The sequence below is a fragment of the Serinus canaria genome, chromosome 12 (genome assembly GCF_022539315.1).
Source record: "Serinus canaria isolate serCan28SL12 chromosome 12, serCan2020, whole genome shotgun sequence".
In the NCBI taxonomy this organism is placed as follows: domain Eukaryota; kingdom Metazoa; phylum Chordata; class Aves; order Passeriformes; family Fringillidae; genus Serinus; species Serinus canaria.
In genome coordinates, this window is record NC_066326.1 from 4515822 (window position 1) to 4532681 (window position 16860).

The 16860-nt window shown below is 42.8% G+C and overlaps 1 protein-coding gene across 5 annotated transcripts in view; it reads right to left on the reverse strand.

Moving 5' to 3' along the window:
* MITF (melanocyte inducing transcription factor) overlaps positions 1-16860 on the reverse strand; it is a 99412-nt gene that overhangs the window by 37918 nt on the left and 44634 nt on the right. For 4 of the 5 annotated variants that reach the window (XM_030227961.2, XM_009091175.4, XM_018915230.3 and 1 more), the window contains exon 2: positions 6154-6400. In XM_030227961.2, the coding sequence (XP_030083821.1) occupies positions 6154-6400 (247 nt within the window). Of the gene's footprint in view, positions 1-6153; positions 6401-12768; positions 12876-16860 lie in introns of those variants that run through there. The other variant, XM_030227962.2, reaches the window with a different exon arrangement.

Genomic DNA, 16860 nt, shown 5'->3' on the forward strand with positions numbered 1-16860 from the left:
CCCCCTCGAATTCCATGCATTTTTAATGTTTAATACCCTGGGTGTTAAGCAAGAGTTTACATTTTACCTCTATTACTGACGCAGACCTCAAGCACCAGTGCTTGTTTTAAAATAGCTTTCAACCCACTGAGCAAGCAAAAGATTTAATGTCTGAGAGATACTTTTGCTTACATGAAGGCTGAAGAGGCAAGGCAGACTCTAGTAGTTCTGCAGTTAAATACAAGTTCTTCTTTGCTGATGACTTAAGGTAGGTGACCAAGTGTAAGTAACCTTAGTGTAAATGTTTTATCTGCAGCTCACCAAGACCCAGTCTGGCAAATCACTTGTCTAAGTTCTTGATTGCAAATACACACCAGGCTTACCTAACACACCAGCACACAGTACTATCTACCATTGTCAGGTGAGATTAAATTAAATTTCAATCAGATAAGCAGGTCCACAAACACACATTTGCTGGGGCAGGCACTACCACACATTTATCTTGCCATCCCATTGTTCTGTTCTTCAGAACGGTGAGATAAGTCCTCCACACAATGAAGTCTTATGGTAATTATTACACCAAGAACACTACTGCCAGCTGCTGAGCTTTCCCTGCCATGCAGAGCTTCCACAGGTCACTCCCTGGAAAAAGCACCTTGGAAAAAGAACAGGAGGAGGTATTTTTTTAATATATGTCCAACAGTCATTAACATCAAATGGAAGAAATGCTTGGCATTTCAAAAATGAAGAAATACAAGGTTTCTGATGCAGAGATTATCGTGGTGGCACATTTAAAGTCTGAATGAGTAACGACGTGAGGGTGAAGGAGAAAGGCAAGGCTGACTGCCTGCACTGCTGTCTACGCAGAAAGAGTAGGAACACAAAAAGATGGGCACAAACTGCAGCAAAGGGATGGCGCTGAGCAGAAGACAACCACACCCACTCTAGTATCAGCAGTGATCAGCCCACAGTACTGCCATGAGGTGGGCAAAGATGTTGGAATAATAAAGCAAGAGAGGGAATCCAGTACACAGGATTTGGCTCTAGGCTTTGAAAAGGTTTCACCTTGCATAGGACAAGAAAGAAAGGCCATGATGAAATTCAGGCACCAAAAGATGAATTAACATCTACCATGAAGACACAAACCCAGGCAGTTTGGCAGGGGGAATATGAAGTGAGGGCTTTAGTGGCAGACAAATTTTTTTAATGTTTAGCATATTATAAGCATTGTTGTATGGAAAGAGACTATTAAAATGTCTTAAGGACAAACAATAAAAATGAGCTTTTGGCCTATGCTTCCATACATATGTTTTAGATACATATATATAAAATACATGTGCATATTTTGGGGTGAACTGCCCTATTAGCAAGGGTTGGCAGTATCTGCACAAGTAGAGATTTTTGTCCAGAAAGAAGAGACCTGAACATGTAGATCCCCAAAGCAGGACCCTGGAGCAAGGGAACTGTTTTCTTATTTTCCAAAAGCAAGCTAAAAGGGGATGAAATGGACCTGCTACATCATCTGCTGGTGAGGAGACCTGCTTTTATCTTATTACCTGCAAAGCATTTATGCAGCTCTCCAAAGATATCTGTACTACTGCAGGTTCCCTCTGCAGCCCTGGAGGCTGATCTTGGCAGCAGTATCAAGAATCTCCCATCTGTGCCAAAGTTTTATTCTTCAAACCCCAAAGGCAGACAAAGAAGGAGGAAGAGATATGAGAAGTCCAGCAGATTTCTGTCATGCTATGTACTTGATGTAACAACACTCAGGAGAGGAAGGGGATGTGCAGCAAGCTCATCCCTGGAGCATTTGCATCCAACAGCAGGGACAGGGACCCAGAGCACATCCAGTTTAGGTTCCATCAACCCATGACCTGGTGCATCACATCAGAAACATGACAGCAAGTGTCACATCCACGCACCGAGAAATGCCAACAAGTAACATGGAGGGCCAGAGGGAAGAAATGTTCACCCTTCACTTTCCACCTTCCATCTGCTTAGTGAGACATGCAGAGGGCTGGGTGTCAGCTGCCCACCAGAAATGTTTTCAATCCTGAAAGAACTGGTAATATTTTCAGTGGAACTGATTTGCAATTCCGTGGGCCGGTGCTGGCCCTGAGCCGCCTGTGCTGCCTCCTGAGGATGGATGCTCCTGTGCTGCTGCCCCCATGGAGGACACACCCCAGCCTGTGCTGCCTCCTGAGGATGCTCCTGTGCTGCTGCCCCCATGGAGGACACACCAACCTGTGCTGCCTCCTGAGGATGCTCCTGTGCTGCTGCCCCCATGGAGGACACACCAACCTGTGCTGCCTCCTGAGGATGCTCCTGTGCTGCTGCCCCCATGGAGGACACACCAACCTGTGCTGCCTCCTGAGGATGCTCCTGTGCTGCTGCCCCCATGGAGGACACACACCAGCCACAGTTCCTGCAGTGCCCCATTGGCTTTTGGGCAGGCAGGTTCAAAGAATTTAGGGGATTGTTTCATACTTCTTCTATACAGTAAGCCTGATCCAGAAATCAGGCAAAGCAATACAAGTCACACAGCACAGCAACAATTCCGTTTTAAGATGAACTCTTTGCAAAGATGCTAATCCTTTTAAATATAAATAAATAAATACATAAGGAATGGGTCCTTATGGGACCCAGAGGTCCTTATAGGATCCCGTCCTTAATGGGATTTACTAGGGCTTGAAACTACTCCAATAAATAATTTTTTCTGTTAATTCCTATTTCCAAGGCAGAGAAAGAAGGTGAATTACAGCAGAAGCAAAGAATTCCTGGTGACATCTCTCTGTAGTGTTGGAGATGGATGAGAAGATGCTCAAAGACAAACCAGCCCATGAAGCCAATTCCAGCTGTGCAGAAAGATAACCACAAGCTGTAACAAATCTTCCTTTTGCTATTAGAGTTGAAGAGATACTGTTCCAAAAGCAGCAAACCTACTCCCAGTCCATCTCTTAATTAGGCCGCACAAAGCAACGCAAAATTTGAATTCCAGCAGGTCATCTCCTACCTTGCCAAGCTACATTACTTGGCAGAGGAGTGATGCAATGAGAAGTCATTACTCAAGAAAATGAAATCCAATTTATTCACATGGCCTTGAGCATTAAATGTTATGCAATTTGGAGATGCCTATGCAACGTGACATAGATTAGTACATATTTCTCTTTCTGTATTGTTTCTAAAGGGACATCTTGAAAACAAATATAAAATCCAAACTCATTAACACCTCTGGCTTCTTTTTAAACCAGTCATTCTGAATTACCATCCTCAGATACCCAAGTATTATTCTCCTTCTCACACTGTGAGATATGGGTGAAAGGGCAAGTCACACAGCATAATTAAAACCACTAAACACTGACAAATTCAACAGGTTTAGAGTGGATTTTTTTGATGCAAAAGTACCAAAACAAACAAACAAACAAACAAGCAAACACAACAACAAAACCAGCTGCTAGATTTGGAGCTGCTTGTGAAGTAACATTGAAAAAGATCACTTTTAAACAAAGTTGCCTTGCAGGTTAACATGCCTGAAAATGTAAAAAATCCCCTTTTTGTCTATTTCATTCTTTAGGGTCACTTAAATCCAGACCATATGGATAATAAAGTTAGCAACTTAGCTCCCTATTTATCTATTAAAATTTCTGTACAGCTCATATGGAAAATTTGTCTACAGCTAAAAAACAACTGAAGTGTAAAAAGCAGCTGCAGGGAAATGATGTCACTGCAGCCAGAGCTGGCTGTCAGCACACTGGCACCAGGAAGATCCTGAGTTATTGTTAATCTCAGCTTTTGAGCCAAATATCCTATTTGGAAAAACAAAAAACAAAAAAACAATCCCCCCCAAACCACAAAGAAAACTATATGGATCTTTCCCCAAGTCTTACTCTCACTGAAGCCTCAGTGGTAATTTTCAGGAAGATCATGACTTCAAACTGGCATTTTGTACTAATTTTTTTTTTTTTTGTACAGAACTGGCCCACTGTTATGAGTAAGGATAAAAGGATGAATCTTTCACTGCTTTTCTCCACCAAAAACACAAGCAGCAAAACTATGCAAAGCAGCTTTGCTGTTTTCCTCAGTTTTGCAGTTTTTCTCTCCTCTTACAGACAGCGTCCCAGAGGACTTGGTTTTACTAATTTTGACTGTTACTTATGGAAATGTAGGTGATGAGAAGACAGACATCATTTTGGTCCAGCAGGTTGCTCTTATTTCCACAACTATCACCTTCAAAATGGAATTCCATTGCCAAAAGGTACCTGTTGCCAGTAACTATTTTTATTTGATGAGCTGTTTTAAGGACACATTCTCCTAATTCTTTATTCTACAGAGTCATGCACTCTTATTTGGGCTAAAGACAAGTGGAGGAGAAGTGTCCTACCTCTTTCCAGGAGATCCTTCTCCATCAGAGGGAAATGGAGGACAAATACCTTTTTTGGAATCCTAAGGGACAAGGGGTCAGGTTCAAGTCCTGTGGGTGAAGTTTCCTAGCAATGATCCAGCAGGTTACAGCTCTGCACACAGATCCTGTGACAAGCCAGGTCCCAGGAACCCCATTTGCATCACCTTTTAGCTGCAGAGATTTCTGAAGTTTGTCCCTCAGAAATTAATGGCTGCCTTCCCTCCTCTCCCATAGAAAGAGGAATTTGCAAAATGAATATTAATGACAACTGCTAATGCTTCTTCAAGATGTTATCAGTAAAATATCATCAAAAAGTAAACACTTTCCTATAAGTTTTCACAGTACTTAAAAAATACCCTAAAACTCATATTGCAACAGATTAGGATGAAAGGATGTAAAAAATGTAATATGGGCTTATTTAGCTAGGTGCATCACAAAAAAAACCCAATTTCATAGCACCTACACATCTGCCAGATCTGAACTATAACTACAGCCATAACCTGGACACAATCTGAAGAAAGTGTTATACACAAACATCGTGAGTAATACACAAACATTAGACAAAACAATTCTTCCCAGACAATTTCAGACTCCTTACTATAGACATATGTTCACATGTTCAAAGAACATTATACTTAAATTTAATGGAAATGTGTGTGTATGGAGAAAGAGAATTCAAAATTCAATTGATGCCTTTTTGCTTCTAGATCACAGACTGGACTATGACTCTAGTACCCCAAATCAAGTGTTAGTTTTAGTGCTGACAACACAACACCATAATACAGATTCAATAAATAAAATTATCTTATATTTTCCCCATAAACCTGTCACACAGAGCCCCTCAAAATCCTAAGCCAGCAAGTCTATTTTAAAACTGAATTTCTGACTGCGTATCATCGGTATACAACAGCAACAAGCACAACATGAGCGGTTTGTCACCAAGCTCAGCTAACTTATGTGGTAAGAATATGCTCACTGACTAAACAACAAACCATAATAAAAAGATTCAGCAATAATGCAGAGCAAACTCTACAAAACTGGTGAAAATCATATTTTCATGAAATATGTCAGCAAACTTCTCCAAAACATTTGACATTGTTTTACTCACACATTTCACGGTGCTGCAGCCTACTTGAATTTAAGCAGTGCGTGAAATTATCTCTTTTCTTATAGCTGTGCACGTTTTTCCCTGAGTAATTAGCAAGCTACATCCCCTTTGACAGAGGGACACTAACAAGCTCCCACAGTTTCCAGTGGGACAAGGAATCCAAAGCTACTAATAGTAAACAAGTCATTTAAACAAAAAAAGGATTACAAGGACTCGTTGCAAGTAGCTGGAAACTCACCCATATTTCAGATTAAGGCTTTCTGAGGAGCTCTTTTGTAAAGAGTTTTGACTCCATCTTACAAAAATATTTCATTGTTTTCCTTTAAAAACCAAAACATTGATTTGTTATCTATTAATAATTTCTTCGTTTTGAAAGTAATTAAGTACTAGAAAGATGGAGAAGCGTTTTCCAAAGGGAAAATGACGGAAAACTTAGTTTTGTTACAAAAGCTCCCTCCGGAGATCTCAAAGTTGAAAGAAAACAAAAGTTATAAAAACTTTTTTAAAAAGTTTTCCCATTCTTTGCTACCAGGCCAACAAAACAAGCTGCAAACTAAGCCAGAGAGCAGCTTATTTACAAAACTTGGTTGCCGAAAGCGCCTAGAACCACGTCTCTGTTAAATAAAGCGGGTTTTGGGGAGTTCCTGAGAAGAAAGGTGCGTACCTTGAGGACCTCCATGGGCACCTGGGTGGCAGGGGGCAGGCTGGTGGGGACGCTGACGTTGATGGCAGGTGTCTGGCTCACGGGCACTCGCTGCTGCATGAACTGGGCTGCCTGCTGCTTCTGCTGCTGCTCCCGACGCTCCTGCTCCTGCATCTGCTCACGCATGAGCTGCTGTCGGAGCAGGATTCGTGAGGTCATGCTGGAGGAGCTTAAGGGAGGCTTGGAAGCGCCAGGATGCTCGGAATTGCTGTGGGAAGACCAGAGAAAGACAGCTCAGCTTCCACCAAGCGGGATGGCAGCTCCGGAGGCCAGAGCTGGTGGAGTTACAGGGAAATGTGGGGTGTGATGGGTGAGGATCCGCGGCTCCACATGAGGGAAATTAGGAGTTGACCTACTGCAGGTACTCAGCGGCCACCTTAGACTGCCTCAACCTGACTGAAGCCAAACCATTCCCCAAATGCCAACATCCGGCTGTAAAGAGCCATTTGCTCTTTCCAATTTTATAGCAACCGCCCACGAGAAAAACAAATGCTTTTATAGATAGTAGGAGGCACATTTATTCCTTTTTTCTTAATAATAAAGAGCTGAAGCAAGTCTAATCATTGGTATGGATAATACTCCAGTCCAATGATCTAACTCAAAGTAAATCCAATGATCGAACTCAAAGTAAATCTACCTTTCCCATGAAAACACAACAAAACATAGTTCACTTATTTCCTGCATAATACTACCTCGGGGTAGTCACTGCTGGCAGTGACTTTTCAGACTTAGAAAACAGACTTCTACAAAAAACCCAGCTCCAGGCCCACCAGCATCTTCTAAGCACCATCAGATACAAAAAACAGGTAAAATAAACAACAGTAACAGCTTTATTCCAGTCATATTTTACAAAGAGGCTGGCTCAAGCCAGCACACAGCACAGCTTCACCACCTAAGAGATATTTCTAAACCATTGGCAAGCACAACATGGACCACAGACCATGGACTGCAGGGACATTTTCTAGAGCAACTCATCCTTTTCTTAGCCTGCAGAACCAAAGTCCATGGGCCATGCCTTGGCAAGCCAGCAGTAACTCTCCTAGCTCTAGGAGGAAGCTGCTCTTGAAATCCCCACCTCTGGCTTCAGAGCTGATACCTGTGGGATGCTGGCTGGACACGCAAGTCTGGGAGCCAGCATCCCTTCCAGGTCTTGCTGCTTGTGCTGTGACAGCCTGAGCCAGCACTGCTGGAAGTTTTCTGGCTTTGTTTGGGACTGATGTTGAACACAGTTCAGGGCAGAAACAAAAGAAAATAAGAACCCACGCTTACTGCCCCAAGAGATCAAACTCTGCTCTTCCAGAGGACACATTTTGGGGGCAGGGAGGCAGGGGACCATCTTGCTATTTAAGACCTGTCATGTTGAAACATTCACAGAGACACTGATCCTTTTGATAAAACCAGAGAAAACCTTTGTGGTGAAACTAATGCAGCTGCGGAATAATCGTACTAATTAGCTGCTCAAGACAAGTCATTGACTGTGATACTTGTAAAAAACACTCCCTTTTCAATTAAGGGTGAAGCATTCTCACATCTAAATCCAGCAGCTTGTTTTCTGGCTGCACATCTGAACCACTTTCACATTTCTAAACCAAAGAGATGCTTTATTTCCATGACCAAGATAGTTATAGATGAGTGGTCTCCCAATTGTTTTGATTATACATTCCTACCAGGAATGTCTGAACATGCATCTTTAAAATGTTTACTTATTTATTTATGAACTATATACATGTATTGCTGAAGTGCTCATATTTTCTTTCTGCCCACTAACAACACTGTGCATCCCACCTCAGAGACCACTGTAATACATGAGGAAAAAAAAGCCACCCAAATGCTGCATTCAGGGAAGGATTCATTCTTCTCATGTTGGAAAAAGGCCAATTTTGTACCACACTTGTCAGCATTCTCATTTGTGTGCTACTGGCAATTTTTACAGATACCTAATGTTGCAAAATTGGTAACCCAGCAGTTCCTCCCACCTTCTTTCATTTTGAACTGTTTCTCCGCCTACCAAAGCCAAGTGTGCTGGAAACCATCTCAGAAGAACCTTTCCATATACAAAAATGTTGGGGAAAGAGAGGGAGCAGGAGGGAGAAATCATTTCCACAGCATTTCGAACAGCTCCTGCCAGGGACCTCATCTTGCTCACACAATTATTTTACCTACTTGCACCAAGTGTCCTTCCAGCAGGTGATTCAGAGCTTTACTGTTGATCAAAAATTGAAAACAAAAGCTTCAAGTATTGTGTCTTTTAATGAGACAACAGTCTCAGAAAATGCTGTCCTGCCAAATTCTTCCCCAAAGGGCAGAGATGCTTCCAGGCTTTATTTCTTCTGCAATTCTGCTCAGTATTTTACATGGCAAAGAGGCAGACGAGCCCCGAACACAGAATGTGGACAGCCACCTGCTGCCAGACTGCAGCTACTGCCACAGCATCATGGAATTGTTTAGGTTGGAAGAGATCTCCAGGACCATCAGGCCCAACCATTAACCCAGCACTGCCAAGCCCACCACTAAACTATGTCCCCAAGTGCCACATCTACGTGTCTTTTAAATACCTCCAGCAATGGTGACTCGACCATCTCCCTGACAGGCTGTTCTAGTGCTTGGCAACTCTTTCAGTGAAGAAATTCTTTGTAATGTTCAATCTAAACTTCCTCTGGCACAACTTGGGGCCATCTCCTCTTATCCTACCCATTACTAACTGGGAAAGGGAGTTGGGCACCCAACCATCATGCCATCAGTGCACGTGAGTTCAAATAATGCTTGTTCTGGGATAAAAGCTGCTGCACAACACCTGCCTGCCTAACCAGACGCTTCTGTCACATGCACTGGGAAGGAAGATGGACAGATTTCCTGTTATCTATTCCCAGGTGTCTGCAAAGCTCCTCCTGTGTGCCCAACAGTCTCCCCACACCAGCATTCCTTCCACCTGCCATGAGTGGCACTGATCAAACATGGAAAACACTTTAAAACTTTGGTACCTCTTCCTCTAGGTCCATCCCTTGCATTAAAAGGTCATTCTCCATCCAGCTTCCCCTCTGCACCATGTCTGCTCATCTCAAGCACGGAACAGAAGGAATAGATGGTTTGGGTTCCATGACCATGTACCTCCACAGAGCAAATAGGAAGGTCGTCAGAAACTCGCTTTTCCGACCAAAGAAGAGATTAAAAACTTGCTATTTCCAAAGCTTCATTCAGAGAGTTTTGAAAATGGTCATTTTTAAGGCTTCTTGACCCTTCCATGCTGGTGCACAGGCAGATGTCCCGTGACCATGCTTGGTGCCATGTACCACAGAACAATCCAGAGTGGACACGTGGATCCAAAACTCCCCTACACGAACTGATTCACCCCCAGATTACGTGGAGCCAGGAGCAGAGCCCACACACAGCTAATACACGATGCAATTCAGATACTTCCTGCAAACAGTTTATGGAAACCATCTAATTGCAATAAATGAAACCGACTCATCCTTTTAATTGACACATGATTAAACCAGTTATCCATTAGCACTCTAATAAGCACAGTGCAATTCAGACTGGGAGTTATTAGTTATGTGTCATGAGCCGATCCAATTAATCATGAAGTGATAAAGCTTTATTAAATAGTTTAAATTACATATCCTTTGCACAGATGCCTGGGAAATGTTAGCTACTGCATACATGAGTTATTATGCAGGTAGCCATTACATAATAAAAGGCAACTGATCACATTAAAATCAGGTTTGATTTTGTTGCCATCAACCCACAGAGACCATAACCTTCCCAGATGTTTACTGATTATTTTATCTGTCCCCTTAGGCAAAAAGACAAACTCATCTTTCGTTGGACAGTTTTGTTTTCAGATTCTATAAATTGATCAAACAAATGCTCTGCTTCACATGCATTAGTTATGAGTTATCTGATGTACAAGCATTATTTTGCACTATCTATGCATTGATTAAGAAACTTCTCTAGAGACTTCGAACTGGAAAAAAAGATATAATTAACTCAACTTTGCTTTTTAACTACTTTAGAAACTTTAACTGTTTTTGAATACTTTTTAAGAAAAAAAATTTCTCCAATGTAATCTTTCTAATACAAATTAGACAAAGACCTTCAAAGCCACTTGTTCTGGGCAGGATGGACTACCCTGCTCTTAACTGAGAAATGGCACATAAGAGGGAGGCTGCTGCTCTCCTCCCTCCATTCATGCCAACTGTTTGTTAATGGGTTAGTCCACAGAGAAATCAGCCAAGAAAAGCAGATTTAGCACCTCAAGAAATCCAGTGAGCTGCACCAGATCTCAGAGGTAAGAAATAACACTGGATTTATATGCTTTTGTTTATGTCTTACCATTATTCCAATCATAATTCTTCATAGAGAAAAAAAGGCTTCCACATTTGAGTTGTAATGTTGGCAATCTCTCATCTCCTTGCATTAAAGATTAAGATTGTTCTATGCTAAATGGTGGATACTTAAATACTTGACCTCCAGAAGACATTTTGAGAGGAGACCACCACTCAGCTCCCAACATTACTTGTAGAAAATCACTAGAGTTTCTTCAAATTTTAAGTTGATTTGTATGAATTCTGTTTTCAATCTCTCTACCAAGCAGTAAAACCTCAAGAAACTTTTTGTTCCCTGTACTGTATTTGTGGCTGAAGCAACAATGTCTGTATTAGCTTCTAACCTGCTAGCCACCAATGCTGTTTGTCTCAGAAAGAAGTGACAGAAAAATGAAGACTAGCAAAAGACAAAAACAAATACAAGGAGGAGCCAGATTGCATGCACCACCACCACTCAAAAAAAAAAGTCTAATAAAAAACACAGAAACAACAAAAAAAACCCTACACAATCCCTTTTCCCCTTCAGCCAAGGTAAGGGATTCCAACTACTACAGCATTTTCCCTGGAGCACTTTGTACTTCATTCCTAACATTTAATAATTGATTGTGGGTTACAGCGACGCTCCGCTCACCGCCAGCTGCCTGGCGCTGCTTGAAGTATCAATGCAAAAAAAAAAAAAAAACAAGCCCAAGATTTGGCACCCTCCTACATCCTGACTTGCCAAGGACAAAGCAGTTACAAAAACGGTGTGGAGACCTTTATCAGCCTTTATAATAAAGCCAGCACTACGTTTCAGGCTCCTACATGAAAGGTTTCCGCACTTGAAGGTTACATGTTTAAAGAAATAGGCTGCCTGCCCCTGCTCCATCATTGAGGGAAATGTTTTCTGTGCCTCCTAAAATGCTTTTGTATCCTGACCTGCACTGCTTGCCTTGCACCATGGGCTGCACCCACAGAACAGAACACAGCCCAAAAGGCACCCACCCATCTGCCTGGATGCACTGAATGCACCTGGTTGGGACAGAAGGCAGAACCCTGCAACATCCATCCATCACTCACACCTACTACACCAAGGAGATAAGGGCTGAATTTCAAATAAAATTAATTCAGGGGACCAGCCTGCTTTGAAAAAAAATGAAAATAAACACTCCCCCCACCCCCCTCCAAAAAAATCCACAAACAAAAGCATTCAATCCTCAGCTAAGAAATTTTTAAGTTGTTGTACACCATGTAGTAGTTTTCCATTTTTCTTCCTGTCTTGAAAACACACCTTCACAAGTGGCTGAACATAATGCTTTCTGAACTTAATGAAAACCTCTCTCATGACCCAGGAGCACTCAGTAAATAATTATTAAGCTCTGGAGGTGGCTTTTGCATGAGTGTTGACTTAATAAAATGCCGTAAGTTGATCTGCTTGAATGCCCATTTACTTGGGGACATTTACTTGCAGTATAGCCTGGAAAGCTTGATCTTGTCCAGGTTAAGGAACAAGGTAAAATTAAGAGGTTTTATCCAGAAGCTGCAAAGGTCACATTTTACAATCCTTTACTACTGATTTTTTCATGTCCCTTTATTGCTGATAAAAGGGACATGAAAAATTGTAAACCTAAAGTCTCTTCAAAGACTTCCATATTACAACAGTGATAATACACCAAGTCTTTTTACACAGAAACTGAACCTCTGTTAGCCCAAATCTGCAGTTTTGCCATCAAGTTTCAGAATAAGAGACATACATATGCATATATATTTAAAAACAGAGTCTTCCCCTCCTGAAAGTCACCATCAGGCCAGCTGCTGTGACTCTGCAGAAGACAGTGGCCAGTCCCAAGCACAGCAATCCTCAATTCCCAGAGCACAACCACCACGCCAAACCAACCCCACAATCATCTGCTTACGGTGCCCCAGCAAAGCATCACTCACAGACAGAGGCTGTCAAAGGAGCAGGGCATGACCATCTGAACAGCTTCCATCTTTCCCCCCAAATTTGGTGTCCAAGGGCTTGTGCTGAGCACCCCCGGGTGAAAGCCAAGCAGCGTCCGGGCCGGCTGTGTCTCCAGGGGAGGCTCCAGATAAGGACCTGGCAACTCCAATCCCCAGGGAGCAGCAGCTCCCGGCACTGCAGACCTGTGCAATCCAGCACCTACCGAGGAGAAAACAACGGGCTGCAGGCAGCACGGCCGGGGGGTACCAGGAAAGGGCTCCAAAACAGCCCAGGAGTTTGGAGCCAGCATCTTGCTGCATCCTGTCTCACCTGCATGGGAGCGCCGCGCAGCCTCCTGATGGGCACCTGGATCCGCAGGGTTTGGGGTAAATTCCCGGCACCGCCGTGGGCTGAGAGGATCCCAGGGGCTGCACCACCCTCACCGCCCCACAAGGAATGGGAGAAACCGAAGACACGGGCTGGCATTGAAAGCACTTCTCCCATTCATTAATTAAAAGGGGTGTGATCAGGCCATTAACACCATCAGTGGATAAGGGCTGTCTGTAACAGCACCGTTTTCTCACGATCTTTATCACCAAAAAGATGAAGGGAAAGGGTGGGTGCAAGACAAATTTGTTTTCTGGGATGTAACTTCTTCGCATTCAAGGTTCGCCTAGGCAAACCTCCACCTAGGAACCACTGGACATGCATCTCTCAAGAACCTGAACGACATCCGTAATGGTACAGAGTCGATGTGGCAGTACACAAACCATTTCCCCTGTTTCACCTCTGCTCAAACCGGCTGGAAAAGAACACCCAGCTACACAAATACCTCAAGCTCCCAAAATTGTCCCATGAAGGGCTAAAGGAATTTAAAATGTAGCTGACTGCATTACCTGATACTGGTTTGATGCTTTTCCTCAAACTTTCGAAGTTTCCATCACAAACTTAAAAAAAATATTAACAAAAAGTAAAAGAGGAAAAAAAGGTATGACGCAGATTTGCCTTTCACTTAAAAGTCTGACCTTGTTAAAGGTTTTTTAAACATTTTTCAGACACCACATCTATGGGCACTTCCCTCTCTAAAGGGCTCTACACAAATTTGCAAAACAAAAAGCCAGATTGCTAAAACAACCAAAAGGTGATAAAAGAAAAGGCGAGGAGATAAGGCTCCACTAGCAATCTCTGTAGTTTTTGATTTTGTAATGCAGAATTTACCTTTTTTAATCTGGGTAAACAGCGATGATAACACAGTCGCTGACAGGAAGGTGACGTATGACCACCACACTTTTTGATACTTTACAGCTACACAGTGCCCAGGTCTGGCTTCACAGCACCTTTCCATCTTATCTTGGTTTAGAAATTATCACTTCCACAGCTGGATAGCAAGTTTATTCACTGAGGCAGTTTTCAGCAGAAGATAAGGCTCAACCATGTAGCACCCACAGCTTGTATCCAAAACTCACATGCCCAGACTGCTTCCCAGCTAAAAAGCCACGGTGTCCCTCAAAGCTTTCCAGGACCAGCAGTTCCCAGCCTAAACCTTCCATTCACCCAAGGTTTTCTGCTTATTGACTCCACTGTCACAGCACTATTCAAGGCCTTCCAAAGAGGATGAGGCAGCTGGAAGCCTCATCTCCTGCAGATGACATCCTCGCTCTGGCATGCTGAGCAAACAGGATCTTGAGGAGCAAAAGGGAAAGTGTTTATGGAAGATTTGCTTCAAATGATTAAGAATCCCAAACAGTCATGATGAGAACCACACAGTGAATTCTGTGCTCAGTATGTTGGAATTATCAGCATGTAGGACTTGTTCACAACATTAAAAACAACATGCAAGGGAACAAACAACCCATCACTGCATTGATTTTAACATTAAACCAGTCTTGGACAGATATTATGCAAACTCTCTCTTCAGTCTCTAGCCACAGCACTAGCTGTTCATTACTGGACCTGATCAGATCAGCAAATGTCTTTAGCAACTCTTCTTTCTAACAAAGCAACTCCCCAGGCTGCATAAACCAATTCCTCAGTGTCCCCATGCTTGGAACAAACTTCAATTTTAGAGTCCCTTAAGCATTGCTCATGTTTCTTCTACCTTTTTATTTATTTGTGGAAAGGTTGTTGGGGCAAAGAGGATTGTGCAAGCTGAACTACTTGGGGTGGGGGTAAAAAAAAGCCCTTATTCAGCATCAAGTTACTTTACCAACCGCTTGGATATTTACACTGCAATTAGATTGGCAATTGCAGGACAGATGTGCCAGACTTGCTGCCTTGGGTTTTCACAGCACAGACAGGAAGGTGGGATAAGCTCCAGCTGTCCATGTAAGGAAACATTAGTGATGTTTACAAACTTGCTAATTGAGGCAAAGCAAAATGGAGGAGTTGCCCAACTGCAAACAACTGAAGACAGGTGGCCTTCAATTCCCTTGCTTAGGCCACTCAATGCCCCCACAACATCCCTGACATGGGAGAATCCCAAACCAAGGCTCCTGGAGGAAGCAAACCTCCTCAGTTCACCAGGATCCTTGCTATGCTGTCAGCAGCATTTTCAGCACAGGCACACCCAGTAAAGGGCTCTTCTGTCACCAGGTACCTCTCCCAAATCCCAAGTTTGGGGATTGCCAAAGTTGGGTACAGTTTCTGTGTGCTTACAACCTCAGAGTGTGCACTGTGGGGCAGGATGGCTGGGGCAGGACAGTGCAAATAATATTTGGAAGAACCTTTTCACCTGCCATCCAACAGCTGTAAATTCTCTTTTAAATTTGTCACATTTGCAGGAACTGCAGTCTTTCACAGAAATATTTGGCATTGGTTTAAAGCCTTCAGCACTGGGGAATTGCATCTCCAAGGACTATTATGGTAATTCCTCCTCTTCCCTCATCAAAATAATTCTGCATCTTGTTTCAAGCCAGAAACTGCTCATGAACATCAGAGAGGGAATGAGGAAAATAATTATTTAAACATGGGGTGACATGTAAATAAAAGAAATACCAAATGAAAACCATGGTACAGAATGAAGTCTTGTTCAAAATAAAAACATGCAAGCAACATTTATACTTCTTGATTTCACAAAGTCAAAAATATATACAAAAAGATCCACCCTAACCTATTTATAGGTCTTTTAACACCTCAAATATGGCCCTGCTAATACACAGCCCTAATTTAATTTTGCAATCACCCTTCTGCTCTGCATGTCTTATGTTGCATCTAAAATGCACCAGCACATCTCAAAGAGGAGACATCCGGAAAAATCTTCAGAAATAACTTTATGCAACCAAATACAATATCAAAGATTAACACAGCTGCTGAGTTTCTAGAAAATGGGATCTTCTCAAGTAAAACTGCTCAGCACAGCCCATGTTTTGCACAGTTCAGTGACAACTAAGCCATGTTGCCTGTGACAATTGTAGCAGGAACCCACTTCTTACTTTTCAAAATACATAATAGCCCTTGGTTTACTTTTGAAAAAAGAGCAGCCAGCTCCAAACTATTTAGAAGCATTTCTGTCAGACCCTCCTAATCTGTTCTGCACTGCCAGAAGCACAGCACTTGAATGGCTATTTCTGTTCAAAGCTATATTTGTTGTGGAACCACTGCAAACTCCTGAATCATGTAAACAGAGGCAAGAGCCAAAAAAATGTTTCACTGGACTTGAAGTTCACATCTGCCTTAGTTACTAGGACAAAAAAGTAAAGGCAGGGCTTAGCTTATAACCAATAAATCCTGCAAAGACTACAGTTAATCATGCATTCCTGCAACAGGGTTTTGTTTAATCTGGTTTATTTAGCGTTTGTGACCTTGGCAAGTACCTGCTGGAGCACCCACCATTGGTGTGGAGCAGCATTTCACACCTTCTGTTATTTTAGGCTTCAGCAGGCGACTGTACAGTGCTACATTAGTGAGCCAGGTTCATAAACATGCAGCAAAGTCACCTGGAAATGATGTGCAGCTCCAGACTTGCTGGAGCCCAGCAGCCAACTGTACTGCTGTCCCTAAAAAGCAGTATTGTGGCAGCTCTCAATCAGGACCTGCAGCTGCACTGTGGGGGTAAACGTGCTGCTGGAGCAAAGTGACCCTGCCACCTCTTCATCTTCTTGGCTCAGAAAAGTCAGTGCTACAAACCCTGCCTTCACCTCAGCCTACTGCTGTGGAAGAAAACTTCACCTTCTCTGCACTCACCACCTTCTACTCCTCATGATCCTCCTCCAGCAGGAACAAGCCCCTATATTCCCAACATGCTGGAAACAAAAGGCAGGCCAATATTCCCAACAAGCTGGAAACCATGAAAACCCCCAAAACAACAATGAAAACCCACAGAGAAGTCTGATCCCAAGTTCCTACAAATGACATTGATCTACCACTTTGGGCAGGGACCGATTCTGCCCAGTGGTCTTTGGCACTGAGGCACTGCAGGAAGGA